The 21,994-nt window shown below is 46.7% G+C and overlaps 1 protein-coding gene across 3 annotated transcripts in view; it reads right to left on the bottom strand.

Moving 5' to 3' along the window:
• LOC146869418 (E3 ubiquitin-protein ligase TRIM39-like) overlaps positions 1-21,994 on the bottom strand; it is a 232,881-nt gene that overhangs the window by 153,712 nt on the left and 57,175 nt on the right. For all 3 annotated transcript variants that reach the window (XM_085599819.1, XM_085599817.1, XM_085599818.1), the window contains exon 3: positions 4,803-5,033. In XM_085599819.1, the coding sequence (XP_085455945.1) occupies positions 4,803-5,033 (231 nt within the window). The remainder of the gene's footprint in view (positions 1-4,802; positions 5,034-21,994) is intronic.

Raw genomic sequence — 21,994 nt, forward strand, 5'->3', positions numbered from 1 at the left:
ATGTGATTCACCTCAACTGATCTTTACGGTATGGGGTTCCCCATTCAAACCTAGAGACCTTCTATTAGTCTAATAATACTAGCTTACTAGCGAAGGGAGGGTGGTTGTATTCCACTGTCATTTGGAATATGATTTCTCCCTTCATTTTCTATGGTATTGTAACAATGCTGATGGTTTGAATTTTAATCATTTGTCTGCTTATGTTAGCCAAAGTACTGCATCTTAGGACACGTAGTTTATAAAATAAACATTTTAAACTTTACCGTGTCTCTGATTACTCTTGTTGTGGACTGATACTACACTCCTAGACTCGCTGCAAACAAAGACGTATAAAAAAACGTCTTTAGTCTACCTCAGAACGCATCCCCGGCTCAGGTCCGACTGGAATTCAGCCTTATCCAACAGGAGATAGGGAGGAAATATGCTGCTATCAAAATTTGGTACAAACTTTGGTAGAACCGATCCAATACCTTAAAGAATGCCATGTGGCGTTCCCAGGAAGATGATCCAAGCTCAAGTAATGGCAAATTCCTGAAAATGGCACTGAAGGAAACCAACACAAATGAACTTTGGGCACAGAACCCCTCCTTCCAAGTCTTCCGCAGAATGACAAATAAAGCGGCCAAGCTACAATCATCATTAGAAGATAAACGCACCTTAGTCAAAAGATCCCATGCTTGGATGGTTCTCCAATCCTATACATCACTACGACCAGCGGAATACCGCAGTACAACATATTCGCCTCACTTGAAACAAAAGTTAATGGCAATTAGATTTGGGGTGTTACCCAAGTTTTGCCGATCAACCTGCATGGAAGTATAAGGCGTCAAAACTTAGCTTATGTGGTGCAGCATGGCAAGATTTCATCCATCTCATTTGTGTCTGCCCCATCATAAAATCGAACAGAGGATTGCTTCTAAAAAAGGCTTTTAATGACAGGGGCATTCGAACTTGCAGATCGGCCTTCATCAAAGGACTTGGCACAACAGACCCTCAGTTGACCTGTAAGATGATATTTGTATTACTTTATGAAAAAACCAAATGGCCGAAGGAAGTCACTTCCAATCCAGTAATGTCTAGCAACCCTATTGAAATTTTGAAATGCTAAATGTTTTTAATGTCAATATCTGTATACACTAATTCCGTCAACAGTTCTATGATACAGAATCATGCTTTGTCCTTAATTGTTAACATGATATGGATACTGTCTCTAGCTTTTAGGATAAAATAAGTATTATGCTCTTTTTTTAAATTTTAAATCATTTTTACGTTTGTAAATTGTTGAACCCTCACTTCTATCATGACATTGTTATGGTTTTTACAAACTTAAACAATAAAGTGTCGATACATAGTTTTAGTAGAAGGACGCTTGACTGCCAAGATGACACCAACAACTTACGGAAGGACGCCTGACTGCCAAGATGACACAAACGACTTTGGCAAGGAGATTCAAAGTTATCAACTGTCACTGTTTAGTCTCCAAACATGGAGGTATCATTGTGCAGGCAGGATTCAGCGGTGCCACCGTGTCAGGAGGTCCTCTTGAAGGGGCAGCAGAATACCTGCTCATGACCAGAAGTTCTGGGTACCACAGTTTCCGCGGCCAGGTCTTTCTTGATCTCTTTCAGCACTCTCAGCATAAGAGGTAAGGATGAAAAGGCATAAAGAAATGTCAAAACCCAGTTTAAGCAGAAGGTGTCTCTGTGGGAGAGCTGCCTTCAGAACTCTAATGTCTAAAACGCTGGACACTGCGGGGCTGATTATGATCTCGTTTGGAAAGCATTCCCACCGAATCGGGTTGGGAATGCTTTCCCTACGAATCGCACTCCGGGAGTCCTACTGACAGAGTACGATGTGTCCGTGTGAGTATGGACTCGGTTCGGTCAGACTCCCGTTGAATTCAACGCGATAGGTGGAGAAAGGTGGGCACCCTGTGGCGGGCACTGTGCATCCACGGACAAGGGGGACCCATTGGTACCCCCCTACGACCAAATCGGAGGGCCCCAGGTGATGGGGGCGCTGCTCCGGCCCACCCGAAGTCAGATTCCCACAGCCGTTTCATCTCGGCAAAACAGTCAGTACAGCTGTCAGAATCGGTCTTCGTACTCGCTCGTTCTGAAACCGTCCCCATTGAGCTGCACGATTTGGCTCCAAAACGACTGATTGACTGATTCGGGTTCAGAACCGATTCGGTCAGCGCTGACTGCTTAATCGGATCGTACTTGGTCGTTCGGAAAGGGGGACGATTCGTTCGGAGACATTGTCTCTAAATCTGATTTGATTTTTCCCAATCCCGTCTGGAGCCCTGCCTAACCAGATTGTAATCGGCCCCTGTGTGTTCTCCACAGTGGCAAATAGTTTGAGATGGGTTCTTTCTTTTTCTGGGAGCTGCCCTGTGCCACCTCAGAGTGCAGTTGCCATTTGTGATGCATTAGGCAACATGAGCTGAGTTTGTCCGACCTGGTGTTTAAAGATCTGACAGAAGTTGGGTGATCAGGGAGATGCCCAGAGCGTTCAGCTATCTCTAGAGAAGTAGCGCCTCCTGGCACAGGACCTGTCATGTTCATTAGGCTAGTCCTGTCATGTATACCACCTTTTACATACATTGTCCCATCCACACGACAATAACGGTTCTGAAGGATGACCTTTTACCTAATAGTTATCTCTGTCCCTTTGTGAACGGGCTCTTGATATATTATGAAAATAACGTTGTACCTGACGTACATAAACATGTCCCAAGGCATGGCATACTTACTCTGTATAAGGGTCACTGCTTTTTTCCATCCTTGGCCAACAGGCTCGATATTATGCAGGAGCACATTGTTTTGATAAACCTTTATGATCGTTTGGAAAACATTTAGGATTGTTTTCAAAGCATATGTATTCTAGAAGAAACCCTGGAGTGACCACTCTAGTATACATGACCCTCATTCCCCCCTGCTAATTAGAGGAGAATTCCTTCCAAGACGAGCTAGGATCCTGCATGATGAATCTTCGACATGCAATGGTCTAACATCCCTTGCGGGGGTCATCCTTAGAGCAGAGGGGGGGTCCTTTGTTCTCCACCATCAGGAGAGGGGGTTAGAGCTTCCCTAGAGGATTCTTGGCTAGCTACATACATATACATGCTACACCTACATATCTAGGCTAGGTACATTTAGGCATATTATGTTGAATGCGCATTTTAGGAATATGCAAATGCTATCGCTTTTAAGAACTGTCCATGTTCCTCTTTTTAGCGATATGGTAGAAATGTATCTCCGGTTTACTATGTTGGGACTTACAATTTATTTTGTATGCTTCCGTCTCCTGATTGTCGCAGCAACTATGTTTTACACTTGACGGAGGCTTGAACAATAAATACTTATTGAAAACGTTCCAATCGTCATTCTATGTGTTTTCTGAGAATAAGCGAGCACGAGTGACTGAGCAAAAAGTACTGTACTGTTTTCCACCTGAGGAATCAGGGTGGTCGTGTTCAGTGGTTGCCAGAAACTACCTACACTACTGTAGAATACAGGGGGGTGGTAGTTGCACTGTATAACTAGCTGGTCTAATGGTGGATCCAAACCGCGCAGGTTCTGGGGAATTCTTAGAACTACATGACAGACCCACAACCCCACACTGCCCTGTTTGTTGAAGTACAACATGGCAGTTGTGTTGTCTGTGAGAAGCTACCACTCCTTAATAGTCAGAAGGAATGCCTTCAGTGCCAAGCGAACAGCTCGCAACTCCAACAAGTTGACGTGGAGGTAAGTATCTGCCAGTGACCAGAGTCCTCAGATCTCCGCCTCTCCCAGATGGCCTCCCAAACCCAGCAACAATATATCAGTAATGACCGTTAGCTCTGAATAAGTTAGGGTGAGGGGTCTGCCGCCAGTCCAACTGTGGTAGAGCAGCCACCACTGCAGATCTTTTGCAGTCACCTCCTACACCTGGATGGAATCTGAGAGGTTCCTTTGGTGCGGAGCCCACTGAGACTTCAGGTCCCACTGTGAAGCCCGCATGTACCACCTGTCGTGGTGCATGAGCAGGATGCAGGAGATCAAGAGATCCAGGAATACGACTTATGCTAGTGGTAATGATACGTATTACGATAAACCTGAATGATGTAATTGTGCCATATACGTTTAATTAACAGATTTTTAAAAAATAAATATATTTTTTTTTTAAAAAGAGAGATCGAGAAGCCTCAGAGCTGCTCTCACTGTGACCTAGATCAAGGGTTGATACATCGGGATCATAGCCCAAACGTCCTTTACTCGTTGAGGCAGAGAGAAAGCTCAACAGGACACCATCTTTAGAATGCCTCTGATGTAAGTGAGCTGTTGATAGGGAGTCAGGTGTGACTTCAGCATTTTGATGGAAAAACCCAACAATGTCAATATGTTGGCCATTGTCTGGAAGTGGCATACAACACTTTGAGGAGACCCTGCTTTCAGTGGCCCATTGCCGAGGTATCCAAAAACTGGAATTACCAACCTCCGCAGGTGGGCTGTTCCTTTAGAGGAACACTACTCTTCTAGTTCTAAAGATGTGTAACTCCCATCTTCAGCAGCTCCACGTCCTGCCGCTGGCACTTTCCCTTCATAGGAACTCTACTCTTCTATGTCTTTAGATTTTTAATTCTCTCCTTCAGTAGCTCCACATCCAGCTACAGACACTTACCTCTCCTAGGAGCTCAACTCTTCTACTTCCTTGGATGTTAAACTCTCACCTGCAGTGCTCCATCATCCTGCTGCTGACACTTACTCCCTCAGAGGATCACTGCTCTTCTAGTCCTACAGATTTTTAATTCTCACCTTCAGTAGCTCCACATCCTGCTGCTGACACTTTCCCTCTATCTCTTCGATCAGGTCCTGGTGAGTGGATTGCTGCTTCTCCAGTTCACTCAGTTTCTCTTGAATCTTCGTCATCTTCTCCTCGTGTTCCTCTTCCAGTTTGCTCAGAAGTTGTTGCTTCTCCTTCTCCAGAAACTGCGTCAGAAGCTCAAATGTACTCATGATCTTCTCGGTCTGGTTTTTGAAGCTTTCCTTAATGAACAACAACCAAACAAAGCACATCATATCTGTATTATTATTATTATATTACAGTAAAATGTATCACATTCTCTGCAAGTTTCACTGATAACATAACATAACACGTGTATTTGTAAAGCGCACGTTCACCACTACGGGTATCTTGGCGCTGAATAACAGATGTTTATTGTTACCCAACTCAATGGTACTCATTTTATCGACCTCAGATGGATGAAAGGCTGAGTGGACCCGCCGGGATTTGAACCTGTGACCATGAGGTCGAACACAGGCCCCTGCAGCAGACGCATTAGTCCACTGAGCCACCAGACCCGGCCTGGTTTCCATGTTAACCATTCACCTATCATTACTAACAGAACCGTTTCCCTGGAGCCAACACCATGTACAGTACGTCTGATCTACCACATATCACAGGTGTTGTGACTTTACAAAGACTGAGCATTATCTTTTACTGTCTCATGCCATATAGAAAGGTTAAAAAAAGATTAACACTCAGCTGAGGAGGATGCTGGTGAAGTCTCGACTAGACGCTTTGGGACCCACATATGTCATTTTACAAACAAGTTGCCTTTATGTCCCTCCCCCTCATTGTTACTCTTGAAACAACCAAAGCGTAACGTTCTGGAATATCCAAGTCAAAGGGGTAATGGAACTTTATTCTTGATCCCACCCAAAGTATCAAAGTGAAATAAGAAACATGCAATAGTACTGAGGAGGATATCGGAACAGCAACAATTATTGTAAGATTCGTAGAAAAGACTTGGGGCCTAATTTGTAGAACGGCTGCAGTCTGTTTCTCCGTCAGGGAGACAGGAGTAAATTATTCAGTCGCACTTTGGAAAGGACTGCCACACTGACAGTAATTTCGAAATCATGAGTCAGTGTGATAAACTGCTGTCAAAAATTACCAGGGACTACCGATGCCGCAACCGATACCCTTTTATCAACCCAACCAACATTTTTTAGGGTTTGGCGGACAACGATGAAGAAGAGGTCAGAGAGGAGGGCGGCAGGTCCAGTGGAACGATGACACAATAGAGGGGGCCAATGATCCAGCGGTAATTACCTGGTAATTTCCCTATTCAAAACCACATCACCTATGGTTTACCGCTGTAAAGGGTGAAAAATGATGAATCTTTTGATGACCGTGTTTCACCAAACAGGAGACTTTACATATATATAAAAATTAAATGCAAACAATATTAGAGGCAATAATGAGAGTTGTGAGTTATTTTAAAGGGTTTTATTTAAGTCAAAAGTTAAGGTTCTCTGACTTTATTCATTAGTCAAATATCAGTCAGGTTACAGAATTGAAAAATAGGAAAAATAGCAATAATACAGAACATATTACAGTCTGCATATAAGCATCACATATAGGAAGGGAAATGTGGCGCAAAAGAGTTTCTAAGAAAAAGAGTAAGTCTTACAAGGTTAATCAATAATTAATAATGGCAAAAATATCCCATAAAGAGAAATAAATGCAGTTAAGCACCTAAAATCTAAATTTGTTCTGATCCTTTCAGCTCTTTCCCTCTGCCTCTGCTTCGCTGTGCTAGTCTGTGTCTCTGTCCCAAGCTGCACCATAGCCCCCACAGAATGCAGCCCCTCCCAGTCTCTGTGTCCAGCACAGAAACTGGGCCTGGAGAGAGGCAAATAGCAAGGCAAAAAGGCAGCACTCCTCCCACTTGTAAGCCATATTTCAAGGAAAAGTTCACGTGCTCAGTCCTCATAGCTGGTCCAATCAGAACTTCAAGACATATCATCTCCCCATGGGCTGACTGGATACGTCATTAATCAGGCTTGTTCCTGTTCAAATTTCAGTCTTGTGATTTATGAAAAAAAAAGTGTGTTCTTCTCTCCACGTTTAAACAGGCTACAAAAATATGCAACATTTTGAAGGTCGGAGGAAGCGGTAGGCAGGTTTTTTTTTTTTATCAGAGCCCGTTCATTGAAATGTTGCTAGGGAAAAAGTAGCACATTCCAAACTGTTTCAGTTTAGTCCACTAAAGCAAACTAAAATCACGTGGTTGTCTACACTGTGAAACACAATTCAGCACATTTCTACTCTTGCAAAAATACATGATGCCATTTTAAAAGTATAAATACATTTTCTAAATTAATGTGCATTCTATAGTGAGATTACATATGGATTAATCACATATAAGCATGGCTGTTCAACTAATTAAGCATGTTTTCACATAAAAGCACCTCCAAACATTCTGTTTTGATATTGCTTGCGCCACAATCTGCGTGCCATTATAAAACTCATGTCTGCAGCTTTTTGTCATATAATAATGCATATATTTTATAGGTGAAATCTAAGCTCCATCAATTCACCCTTTTGATAAATATCAAATCATTGTACCTCACATGATTTCGAAATTTATCACACTAATTTAATTTCACATGTTACATTTTTTTTTTTTTTAAAAACACATCATTAGTTGAGTCAAATATATGTTTTTCTCTACCTAAAATGTTACTACTCATCTTTAGTACACAGGTGTCTAAAAGAAAACCCTACTAAATTAGTATGTTCTTTATCACTGGTTATTACAAAAGCTGAGCATATAACAATGTTACCTCTATTTCTATGGCCACACAAATTTGGTCTGTTAGCAGATCATATATGGCCAAGCTCAAATGTTGTTGTGCAGATTTCTGTAAGTAGCTTCTTGGAACAGTTTGACAGTTCTCATTTATTTGTTTCAGCAAATTTTGGCTCCTTGTCACCTGCTTGCCTTCAGGGTGGCTCAAACAGTGTGGCATCCTTTACTTTTTCCATGCATTTTGACCACTCTTGTGCTGAAAAACTCTGACAGAGCACCATCAATTCCGTGCACTTTTCCAATCCAAGCCTTTCACTTTTATTTTCACTTTGATCAGATTCAGATGTTTCAGCTATGGGTGCAAATGATTTTTCAAGGGACCACTGCAAACCTTTTGGATTCCCTTTCAGCCAGCTTTTTCCTACCTCCACTCTTAGGCCCACAGCACTAATTTCTTCTTCAGAGGCTGCATCTGACTCTTTCACCCTTTGGATACCGCTTTCGTCTGAGTCAGTTTCCACTTGTTGCTTTTCCAGTGCCACCTCAGTTTTCTCTAGTGCTGCTTTAAACTCTGTGTGTTCCCTTACAGCTTGACTGACCCTCTTCTGTGGACTTTTGACCACTGCTGGCATTTTTTCTTGAAGAGGAGCTGATTTATCAGGGGGACACAGAACCATACGTGTGTGAGAGGCATGCACCCAATTTGGAAGGCCACCACATTTCACAACAGTCTTTGCCAGGATCATTTGGAACAGGCCTTTCCATTTCACCGCATCTCTCAGATCAAAGTTTTGACACCATTCATTATGTAGATCTTGTGTAGCAGCTGCAATCTGGTGAGAAACTGCACGCTCCACATCACTCTGACCTTCACGGCAATGGCTAGTCTTTTAATTAGTTGTTTTCACAAGTGCATTTGCATGTAAATACTCAAGCCACTTTGGTGACGCTGAAACACAGTCTTTTGCAAAGTGTAACTCTGTGCTGCCTTTGTGTTGCTTTATTATGCTTAAAACTTCAGGTAGATAGCTACAATCCACTCCTTGTCCAGTCTGTGGTTCTGCACTCATCATCTTTGAGACCTCATTATGATCTGATTTCAGAGAAACTGGCAATCTATACCTGGGCATCAGCTTTTGCAATAACACATTTGAGACTAACAGGATACAACATTGTGCAACTGAATTAGCATTTCTCTTTCCCAGGACAACAGTGACTCTCAATTGAGAAATTATATTGCATGTTATGGTAAGGGCAATCAATCTCGAATTTTGGGCTGAGGTAACTGCTGAGAGCCATGAAACTTTGACAACATAATGTATAGGAAGCACAGCATGTGCTGCTCTTAATGTGTCATTGTTGCCTTTCAAATATGGTCCATCTACAAAATGGTTGGGCTGAATCAGACGTTCATCATTAAAGTCTAACTTTGGTTTCAGGCAGAAATTCATGACATTTAAACATTTAGGTTCAGTTTGATCACAAACAGTTTCATTTGCTGTCAGTAAGCTAAATACATTTGAATTTAGACATTTCTTGGTCACGGTATTTTCCCAAAACAACTCCACAAAGGAAGCAACCATTACAATAATTGGAAATGCCATTATTATAAACTCACTCTTTTTATGACTGACATCTACCACAGCTACTAAATTAAGGCAGCTGGGCATTTCTGTGACGTTGGGGTCGAGGGTCATTGGGAAATACGTCACAGACCTTTGAACACATTCATGTTTTTGAAGAGGCACTGAGAGAGCGCAGCCCTCTCACTGCACATTGGTGTATTTTCCTTCAAATAAACTTTCATTCCTAGTGCTGGGGCGCGACACCTTTTCTCTTTCAACTCTAGGAATGTTTTTGTGCAATTGTTGTCCAATGGAAGCGAATCAGACACATCCTTGTGTGTCAGCCTCAGTAAAGGCTTAGCCACTAGGGAAAGGTTTAGTAACCACTCACTACAGCAGCTAACCATTCCCAAAAACTTCCTGACTTCTTTCTGATTTTGAGGTGGATTAATCTGGTAAATTATTTCCACTCTCTGTGGCGACACCTTTCTACCTCCATTTCCAATTATGTGTCCCAGCCATTCATTTTCTTTCTGACAGTACTCCTCACTAGCTTCATGCAATGGCACTGTGACATGAACTTGGCAAAAATCAATAACAGTAAGCCATTCTTCAGCACATGGAATGTGACAAAATATATTGGCTGGATTCGGTACCACAGGACAACATGGAAAAATGATGCTATTAATCGCCTGCTCTAATCTGTTCTTTTCATTTAGTTTCTGCGAACCTGTGATGAGAAAGTTACATAAACTTCCAATCAATTCCATCAAAAATCCTTTTATTGGTAAAATTCCTGCAACTGATGCTGTTCTTGAATACATGTCATCTAATTCTAATTTGAATGAGACATGCTCTGCACATTTTATTAATCTGACATCTTTCTTTGTGAACTCTTATTTCTGTGTTTATTATTGCTTTCAACTCAGAAGGTAATTTTTCAGCTGTCTTTTCTGAAAACAATGCTACAGCTGTCTCTTGTTGGGCCATTTTAAAATGTACATCCTCATCAGGAATCTGAAAATTAAGATTATCTGGTGTATAGTAATCTGTGCCGTTTAATTTGCAAAACAATTGTTTTTCTGTCAGGCCTTGTTTCTGGAAATTATTCACATTTGCTTTGGACAACTTATTTAAATTAATCTTAGCATTTTCCATATTTTGTGGGACCATTTGGGCTCGAACAATTCCTGCCATTGGTACCCGTTTCTGAACTGACATTTGCATTTGCTTAGCTGGCAGCTCTTGCACTTGCATTTCTCTCTGTTTTTGCACATTTCCTACTCCTGCATCATGTTTACATTTAAATTTCTTCTTTCAGTGCTCAAATCTGTCACAAAGATGGCAAAAGGACACTTTTCCAGCAGTACAACAGCCATACCTGAATTTGCACAAACCAAAACACCTTTATTTCCATCCTGTGGAACACCAAATCTTTCTTGAGCACTTTTTACGTCTGCTTGTGAAACATCACCCTGTAGCACAATTTTATTCTCTGCAAACAGCTTATTCTGAAAAAGTTTCTGTGCAAACCTTCTCTGTACCATCATAGGTTTTTCTTCAAACTCTTTTGGATTCATTCCCTGTCCAGCACAATAGTAACCTTCATCCTTCAGATGCCATTCTATCAGCTTTTGCTTTATGTGCACACTGGTCTGATCAGAAAATATTAAACCAATAACCAACTCAGTCACAAAGAATATTATGCTAGTGGCATCAGGACATTGTCTACCACTGTGTTGCTGAAACATTAAACACACACTTTCACAAAACTCATGAACCAATTTTAGCTCTTGTTTTGTTCTTTTAATCTGTACCCAATTAACATATTTTGCTGGCACTCTGCCCTTCAGAAAAGTAATCACTGCTTCATTTTTCTCAACAACAAGAGAAAATGATGGTGCATTCATGCAAACATTTTCACTGTCTCCTCACCTAGCCTTTGCATCGCAACTTTAGATTTAAACCATAATTCAGTTTGCATGGCAGTGTCAAAAATCATTTCCAAATTAGTACACAACTCCTTTAAAATTTCGATAAATCCATCAACTTGTGGGTACCACAGCATAAATTTGTGTCTCAATTTCGGGAATGGGTTCAGAAATTCTGCAAGTTCACTTTTGTTCCGTGGCACATGAACATGCACTTCTCCCAACATTTCTCTCAATGAGCAAGCAAAAGCTTCTCCCTCATTCTGCTTATTATTTTCCTCAACGAAATCTGGTGGTTTCTTTTTTTTATCCAGTTTCCTTGCTAGGTCTGGTGGTTTCTTTTTCTTCTCATGTTTTCTTGTGCACTTGTCTCCTAATTTCTCAAACCCATTGCATTTAAAAATATATTTCGTTTTTGCAATGTGCAATGGCATTCCTGAAGAACACATTGTCTCATTTGCCTCTTCATTCAGGTGTACCCTGAAGCTTTTCTGAAATGGAAAACTTACTGAAACATTCATTTCATATTTTTGAGCCAAATCGGTCAGTCTACCATGTGTATTTACTGCACGTGTATTGGTCTCCTTACTCAGGGAAATTAATTATTTTTCCTGACACTGGTTCACATTTCCCTGATTTAAATAGCAAGGACTGTTAATTTCTTCATGCTCAAATGTTGAATTTAAAACACTAAGCTGTTTCTCTTTTTCTGGGTCTGGGTTAATTTGTTCCCCCATGCTTTCTATCTTTTTAATTACTGCTGCTTCCACAAAGCAGGTTTGAAAAATTCCATCTCCAAATATATTCATTTTATCCTGGGCTGTGGGTGCTGTAAACACCATTTTTTCCCCATCTTTCAATGCTTGGACTGTCTGGGGTAATTTCTGTTCAATAATCTATGCATTCTGAGTTTCTGAAATAAACCCTGACATATTTACTCCTTCCACAACTCTTTGAACCTTTTGAGTAGGGCCCATATTAATTGAGACAGTCATAATTTGTCTAGGCACTGTCTGTACATCTGCAGCTTGTAGTTTTTTCACTGAATCAGTCACATTTAAAGCAGTAACACCTGGACGTATCACTGTCAGTGCTGAATCAACAGGTAGTGAGTCAATCTGAAATGTCTGCACATTTCTCTCATTCTGGATTTCTCTCTGTTCAACAGAAGCAGTAGCCACTGTAGTACTTACTGCTACACTATTTTCAGTATTTTCAATGGGAACCACATAAAGTGGCGGACACTCAGTTAACAATGCATCCATTATTTCATTCCCTGAATCATTATTTATTTGAAGCTTTTTATCATCATTAATTCCTTTCTCCTGCATCTGGTGCTGTACCTTTTTATCCTCACTTGCTTTATCTCTTGCTGCTTTTTCCCACATGCTTAAGGCCTCAAATTGTGCAGCTCTAGATGGTGTCTTTCTTTCACATAACACTTCCCTTAATTTGTCAATAACTTGCAATTCAAAAGTACCATCTTTTGGAAACCTCAAAGTACCCTCTCTTTAGTAATCTTGCACCATTGGTGAACCCACATACATGAATTTTGTCCCAAATTGGTAGACATAAAATGCACAGGTGTTCCTTCAGGAGCATCACCAACAAAAAACGAATTTTTCACTTTACCTCCAAACAGCTTCTTTAAACCTTTAAACAATTCAATTTCTGCAATATTTTAATGCAATTTATTTTCTCCAATCCTGCCACAATTGACAGTTTCAGTCTGTTTAACTCCTGCTACTGACCCCTTCTTTACAAACCGGGCTCACTACACACCCACTGTTTCATCCAGTGCCAGTGTGGCCCTTTGGGACGTCAGTTTTCCTCCTGCTACTAGCCATCCCTTTACAAAATCTTACGACAATCTTTTTTCTTACGTTCTCTTTTACTCAAAATCTGTTAGTAACGACATAAAAACGCCACCATTATCTGTTTCGCTAACCAAAGTATAGTTAATGACCACAAGAATTCCGTCTTTCGAGAGCAGCGCTTACCTCTGCCCTACTACAGAATCGTTACTTCCGTTGATAAAGTAGCACATCCCTCTACTTCCCCCTTCTAACAAGCATCAGCTAACCGTTTCTCCAGAATTAAGACACATAGGGGCCGATTCCGATCCGTTCAAAATTTCCCCCGTACGAAACGTATCCGTTTTTTTTACCGTACGAATCGTACAAGTCCCGTACAAACTGGCAAGTACGATTCGTATGTGAAAAAATCCATACGAATCGCATTGGGAAAATACCCAGACACGTCCTCGGGTCAGAAAAAGTGTCCGACACGTCCCCGGACAGTTTTACCTACGAATCGGGAAACTGAAGTCCGAGCGCACAAATGCGATCCGTCCCGTCCGTCCCAATGCACAACCGTATGGAAAAAACACCGTACGGTGCGAACTCCCATAGCAACTATGGAGACGTCCAAATAGCTGCCCGCATACGCGCTGAACACCCCCCCCCAGCACACCCCACCACGTACGCGCCGTACCCCAGCACCCCCCCATGTCCGCGCCGTACCCCCACCCCACCCCGTAGGTACGGAGCGTACCACCACCCCGTAGGTACGGAGCGTACCCCCACCCCGAAGGTACGAAGCGTACGCCCACCCCGAAGGTACGAGGCGTACCCCCACCCCCCACCCTATGTACGGTGCGTTACGCGCTGGGGGTCCACAGCGTACCTACGGGGGTGGTGGTATGCTCCGTACCTAGGGGGGGGGGGATGGGGGTACGCTCCGTCCATAGGGGGGGCTGGGGGTACAGCGCGTACATACGGGGGGCGGGTGTACGGCGCGTACATACGGGGGCTGGGGGTACTGCGTGTACATACGGGGGGTGGGGGTATGTGCTGGGGGACGGTGCTTACATATGGAGGCTGGGGGTACGCACCGTCCATACGGGGGTGGGGGCACACACCGTACCCCCAGCACCCCGTATGTACGCGCCGTACCCCCAGCCGCCCCCCCCCCATGTACGCGTCGTACCCTGGGTTCACGTATGTACGGCATGTACCCCCACACCCTGCCCGTGCCTGTACGCACCCTACCCGAGGCCCCTACACCAGCACCCTCACCCAGCCGTGCGCATGTACGAGTCGTCCCAAGCCATAGCAAATGTGAGCACTGTACAACAACATGGCCGATGTACGCACCGCACAGACGCGAAAAACACACGTACTGAACCAGGACACTGCCAAACACCACAAGGAGAGTCAATTCGAATCGCACAACACCACAACACACGTCCAACAAGCCCAAATACACCCAATACACTGACCTGCAACAGCGAAACAGGTAAACAGAGGCCCAAAACACAACCACCCCTTATAACACACCCACCCAAATTTCAAACACAGCCACACCCACAAATGGACCAATAAAAAGAGCCCACACACACAAACCATGAGCCTTTGCAACAGACCCACTGCTGCCAGACCCCACAGACAACCCACAGCACCATACTTGAACCTTTACTACACCTTACACTTGCACACCTTCACACAACCACCTTCACAAACACCCCCTCATCACATTCACACACACACACCTTCACAACCACACACACACACACCCACAACCATCCACACCCACACCCCACAACATGCCCACAGACAGGAATCCAAAGTTCACAACAGCGGAGCTGGAGATCCTGGTCAACAAAATCATCAGAGTCGAGCCACAGCTCTTTGGAACATTGGTCAGACAGACCAGCGTATCAGAAAAATCAGCCATGTGGCAGAGGATCATCGAGAGGGTGAATGCTGTTGCGCCCATCCAAAGGACCAGGCATGAATGCCAAGCCAGGTGGTACGATCTGCGGAGGACGGTCCGCCGCAAAATGACCGACGAACACAACCAGGGGAACATCACTGGAGGTGGGCCGCCCCGCAGACCGGTACACTACCATCCCTGGGAGGAGAAGGTGATGCGCACGCTGCCGCCGGTGGGAGTACACGAACTAGAAGGACTCGCCGAGCCTGGTGAGTACACAAACAAATCACCCCACATGGGGGGAACCGCATCCACAACCCAACTCCCGATAATGCACGCAACTACCCCAAAGCCATCACCGGACGCAACCACATTCCAACAACACGCACATGCCACTATCGGCTCCATGCCCCATGCACCAAGCAAGGCCATGCCAAGTCACAGGTCACACAAAACACCAACACAAGACAGGATGTCCGTGATGCCGGGAGGGGGGGCCTCCAAAATCACATTGTGCAACTCAGAAGCAGACACCAATGCCCTCAGCCCATATGGCCTAGGGCAGAGCTATACAAACAGTGTGTCCCGACACTGTACTGTGTCGCCTGCAAATGGCGGCCGCGTTGCAGGATGACATGGGTATGAAGGCCCAATTCGCACATAACAGCAGCTAATGAAGAGGCAACACTGTGAAAGAGTGTCAGCACACACCGCGGCTGCAGCGCAGACTCAGAGACACTCTGCCCAATGGGGTCCGGGAGATTTTATACAAAGCCACATGAACAAGCCAATGGCCTTTGAAAGACCTTCAAAGTGTGTGTGCCCAGGAAGCTGGGCTGAGGTGACAGAGGGTGACAGACAGACGGAGGGCGACAGAGGGTGACAGACAGACGGAGGGAGAGAGAGGGAGGGAGGGAGACAGAGGGCGACAGAGGGTGACAGACAGACGGAGGGAGAGAGAGGGAGGGAGGGAGACAGAGGGCGACAGAGGGTGACAGACAGACGGAGGGAGAGAGAGGGAGGGAGGGAGACAGAGGGCGACAGAGGGTGACAGACAGACGGAGGGAGAGAGAGGGAGGGAGGGAGACAGAGGGCAACAGAGGGTGACAGACAGAGGGAGGGGGAGAGAGAGGGAGGGAGGGAGACAGAGGGCAACAGAGGGAGACAGACGGAGAGAGAAGGAGGGAGAAGGAGGGAGGGAGGGAGACAGAGGGCAACAGAGGGAGACAGACGGAGAGAGAAGGAGGGAGAAGGAGGGAGGGGGAGAGAGAGGGAGGGAGGGAGACAGAGGGCAACAGAGGGAGACAGACGGAGAGAGAAGGAGGGAGAAGGAGGGAGAGGGAGACAGAGGGAGGGAGACAGAGGGAGGGAGACAGAGGGAGGGAGACAGAGGGAGGGAGACAGAGGGAGGGAGACAGGGGGAGGGAGACAGGGGGAGGGAGACAGGGGGAGGGAGACAGGGGGAGGGAGACAGGGGGAGGGAGACAGACAGGGGGAGGGAGACGGGGGAGGGAGACAGGGGGAGGGAGACAGGGGGAGGGAGACAGGGGGGGAGACAGAGGGAGACAGAGGGAGACAGAGGGAGACAGAGGGAGACAGAGGGAGACAGAGGGAGACAGAGGGAGACAGAGGGAGACAGACAGAGGGAGACAGACAGAGGGAGACAGACAGAGGGAGACAGACAGAGGGAGACAGACAGAGGGAGACAGACAGAGTGAGACAGACAGAGGGAGACAGACAGAGGGAGACAGAGGGAGACAGGAGGGTGACCGAGGGAGGGAGAGAGAGAGACAGAGGGAGACAAAATCGCCCTTGGGTGGTGTGGGCATGTCCGCTCATCAGCAGGTGGACTGTGTGCATGTTGACAAGGTCTGGCAGTGCGTGAAACACAGCAAAAACCAAAGGAAATGATGGACGGAGTGTTGAACATTGCAAGAACTCACCCCCAGTCAACTGATCTGGGTTTAATCCATCACCGTTCTTTAGCCCACTCTGCCACCCCAGTTCAGACATGGCCATATGCAAATCAGTCCGACCCTGTGCCTCATGGGAACAGTCCAGCCCGAACTGCCAAGCCATGTCTTCCCTGGACCGGAAACAAGCTTCCTAGGACCGGTTTCTGGCATTTCAGCCGTCTTCAGCCAGGCTTGCTTGAATCCAGTGGCAAAGTGAGCAAGGGACTCACGTCCGAAAGTGCGTGAAACACCCCTCATTCGTTTGGAAAGCACTGGCCCATGTGTCAAACTGTGCACGAGTCGATCCTCGCTGCAGGCACAAACCTAACCTCACACCCAGTATACCCACTCACTGTGTTTGTTAGAACCCAGTCACAAATGCATAAGTTTCCTACCTGCATTCTCCAATAGACATGACAAAGCAACATTTGGCCGCATACAGTGCAACACGTAAGTCGGTTCTGCAGCGCTCGCTACGCACGCTTGCTACACTGCTCCCTGCGTTCAAAACAAAGAGTGTGTCACACATAGGAAAAGTGTTGACAGCCGTGGCCAAGGGACATACCCATGCACCATGCACAATGCACAGGAACTTGCCAAGTACAGACAAAGTAGATGACACTTGCCCTGCTGTAGACAGCACAAGGCAAACCTGTGACCACTGTACACACAAACACCAACTCCACATGCCACCTACCTACCACAGGAACTCACATTCACTGTCATGCCAGCAGGCACCATGAGGGGATAGACACATCACCTGGTAGACCCAATGACATATCACACCACACCCAACAGCATGCCTGGTCACCCCCCCCTTACATAAGCACACACCCCCGGGGCAGCCAACGCAAATTGGCACTCCCACAATGGATATGTGACACAACAAGACCAATCCATAGCCAAATACGCATCCCAACACTCATTAGACAGGCCAAATAACCAGGAGTACATATCAATCTGACCCCCGCAACATACCCATCCACAAGTGCACTGTGAGAGGAATGCTAGACATATCCAACTACCCAGAGCAACTGTGCCAACTTGAATATGTATGAAACATGGATGACGCATGTAACACCATTAACATTGTCTCTCTCTCACACACAGGGCAACGTCGTCGATCTCCCCCCAACACAGGGGGGACGACACACAGGACCAGGCTCGGCGTGACGATGATCCCACCGGCAGCGACGACTCACCACACCGTGGATGACCCCGACCAACCTGGCCCCTCTGGTGCCCAAGCACCTGCAGCACCTGCGTCAGGTACAACTGTGCCAACCACCACCCCCATTCCTGCCACATCCCAGGATACACACAGGAGCCCTGCTCGCACACAACGCAGCCAGTCTGACCAGGAGGGACGAGGGACCCCGGGCACCCAGGAGGAGGCAGGCGACGCCGCAAATGCCATCCCTCAGGGGTCCCGGAGACCCGTGCCCACAAGGGCAGGCCAGGCTCAAGTGGGCAGGGGTGGTAGGAGTGGAGGACGGCGGAGGCGCGAGCCTGACCAGCCAGCTGAGGAACCGGTTATGTCACACGTCTGCAACATCCTGGACACATACCGGCGTGACACCAGAGGCATCAACCAGGTCGTGTCAAGACTCTCAGAGATGCAGGGAACCCTCGATGAGATTAAGAACCTGCAGGTCGAGCATCATGCCAGTCATCAACAACACCAAGGATGGATGGAGGCAAGACTGGCAGAGCTCCTGGCGGTGCACAGGGACGTGAGCCAATCACTCCGTCAGATCGCCCAAAGCCTGGCAAACCCTCCCTGTGCCACCAGGCGTAGAACAGCACCAGACACAGGGAGGGAGGAGGAGGCTTCATCTGACGGAGCGTTCCCAGCATCGTCAAGGCCTGCATCTGAGGGTCCCCGGAGGAAGGTGGGTCGTCCACGCAAAAGACCGTGAGAGTCAGCGGACAATCACCATCTCCCAGGTCACCTGGCCTGGCACCTGGCCCTCTGGCGCAACAGCAGCACCTCATCCAATGACATTCTCTGCCACATGGACTTGCTGGTCACTGTCTGACCAATGTTGACAAAGACTGTGGCATGGACTCTGATGACTTCCAATGGCAAGGATACCATCTCCCCCTGTGAACTTTGGATTCTATACTCCCGGTACAGCACCTAATTGCATCCCCCCAAACACGTACCCCACCACCAATAAAAATATTAGAAATAACGAGATGATGCCGTTATTTAGCATTATTCCATTACATGTGTGTGTTGGCAAGTCAAACCATGCCTGAGTTTTGAAGTAACTCCAACCATGCATACCCTGGGGTCTGAGTCTGGCACAGGACACACATGGGTCACAATGTATCATCCATACAGACATGGAGCACCATACTCACCCGTGATGGGCCCAACCAGCTGAGGGGGTGCCTGCACAACTGTGCGGACAGACCTATTTCGAAGAGCAACAGTCATGCGCAGAGGTCAGGGATCATGTGGAGTGTCCTGAGGTGGGAGTCCCAGGTATGTGTAGCCAGGTGGGAGAACTATGTCCTGCAAGCTGGAGTCAGGTGGATGTGGAGAATGGTGGCCAGGCCAAGGTTGGATGCATGGAGATGGCACAATGGGGTTTTGGATGACAGTGCCACATGGTTGTGTTGGGGGCGTGGTCGTGGGCTGCATCCTGAGTGTGGCCGTGGATTGTGAAGGTCATCCTGCAGATGACAGTGATCCATTGCCGCTATCCCTGTTGGACGATGATGTGGCTGGGTTGCCGGATGTTGAAGCAGAGCTGTGCAGATGCACCCTGGATGTGGACAAGTGTCATGGGAGTTGTAAGGTACTTCTCCCAAAAGTGCAGGGTAGGATTGGACATGGATGTCGAAGTTGACCTGGGGGATGGTCTGTCTTGCCTCGAGGTGGATCGAACAGTGGACCGTGTGCATAATGCAGAGTGTTCTGAGGCCTGAGGTACAGATGCTGGTGATCAGCATAGCACATGTGAGCAAGCATTCCATGATGCACACCAGCTCGTGTGCGTGGACACTGTGTGCCTGTGCAGGGCCCTTGCGGGTGGGACACAAGCAGTTGACCCAGCTGTAAGGGGACAATCCGCAGATGAACACCTCAGTCGTGTACAAGTCCAGCATCAGGTGGCCAACGTGCAGCCATCTGCCAATGGATACCATGCATTATTCAATATGGGAACTGGCAAGGACTGCGTCTTTGGGGAGGGTGAGGAGCACCTAACTGATAATGGGACACCAGATGATGATGAGATGCAGTGCGCATGTCATGGTGTAGAGGGGTATCCTGGACACATTGTAGACTGACACGCTGAGACATGATACCTGTGCCATGTGTCCCACAACGACACCATACTACATGCAGAGGCCTGGAGTACCACTCACATGGCCATGTTGGGGTACAGAGCCGGTGGGGAGTAGGAGGGACATGACCTGGTTGGTGTGACAGGGCCTGGAAGGCGTGCCAGTGCGGTGTAGGCAGTTGGAGTTGCACACTCATTATGCAAAGGTGTTGTGTGGACGATGAGTGCATGCCTGAGTGCATGCAACAGATGTATTGGATGGACATTGCTTGGTGGGTGGCCTCAACATCATGGTGTAGCGTGATGTGGCACATGCAAGGACATGAGGCACGTGCAATGTGCACGTAGCATGTGCAGACGGTCCAGCCTTTGCCACCGCAACTGTGTCACACACAAGCAGATTACACCAAAATGAATGGGTGGAGGGAGGAAGGGGGGTGCGTCTTAGAGGCGTGTGTGTGAGGGCAAATCTAGAAACTGTGTGTGCCCTTGCTGCAGGGCCTGCAGCAGCAGGCGCCATGTCCTGGAAACCATGCCACAAGTTGCACACTAACAAAAGCATGTCAGAAAGGACTACTGCAAAAGGTGTATGAGAAGGGAGGAGTGTCTGGTTCAACATGGCACACACACAGACAATGGATGCACATGCAGCAAAGTGGCCGTTGTGGGGACTGAGATGGCAAAATACCTACACAGCCATGTACATCATGCACAATACATATCATAATCCCTGACAAACAGCTTGCATCTTGCTACTCTACACATAGACTCATATGCACAATCTGTGACAACTATGCCAGACATGCCGCATGCACAGTGGCAAGAGACCTGCATTGACAGAGATGAGGCACCTTGGAGGCTGAGGGACACCTTTATTAGTCATTTATATTAACAGATGCACAGGTCATGTGGATGAACATGTGGAACCTACACTGGCACCCCCCTTTGCACCACAGATGCAGGAAACCCATAGAACTGGCACACAAGTGACAGGTTTGAGGCAAACACCCCGTGCTGCTCACGGAGAGGCTGCAATTCACCATTGAACCACTAATGGGGATGTCCCACACTATGTCAACCCGGTGCAGCCCGTATGTTTCCGAGGGCAGTGTTACACACATTGATGCCTTCATCACAATCCACAATCACATTACAGATGACGGTCACCAAGTGTGACTATCAATTCAGGTGAATCCAGCTCCATGTCATGTGACCCATGGTGATTCTACATGTATGCTAAGTAACCAAACATGAACAGGAGCAGTGCACACACATTCCAAACACATAGCACACCCAAAAAGCCGTGGTGCATCCCTTACCCTAAGGTGATTTTTCAACATGTCCGTGCATGTTACGCTGATTCAGCACACGTTGCTGTATTCATGAGGAATAGCAGGAGCACAACAATGTCACCAGCAGACAGCATGCGCAAATACCTGGGGATGAGAGACACACAAGAAGTGAGCCAAAAGAAGCACATCCGCATGCATGGGCATGTACTCGACATGTATAAGGTTGTCAACATGCTAGGTGAAAATAGTGTCTCAGGTAAGACATACTGTTATTACACCATCACTCGAGTGACACATCCAAACACACCTCTGACTCACTTGCCAGACATGCAGATGGACCCACACATTGCAACACATGCCACACAAGGCTCAATGCGTGCACACTCAGACACTGCAACTCACCACTAAGCAAAGAAGTTGCGTATGAGCCGACTCCGGATGTCCTCTTCCTCCTCCTTCTCTACATCACTTGCCTCGTCACCAAGCCCCTCGTCCTCTCCGGGTGGATGTTCCTGCTCATCCGGATCCAGGATGAGTGGCACAGCTTTCTTCACTGCCATGTTGTGCAGCATGCAGCACACGAGGAAGATTTTGCAGACCTTCACCGGTGCATATGGGAGTGCGCCGCCGGTCTTGTGGAGGCACCGGAATCGGCT

Source organism: Triturus cristatus, chromosome 1_1 (assembly GCF_964204655.1).
Source record: "Triturus cristatus chromosome 1_1, aTriCri1.1, whole genome shotgun sequence".
NCBI classification, from domain to species: Eukaryota; Metazoa; Chordata; class Amphibia; order Caudata; family Salamandridae; genus Triturus; species Triturus cristatus.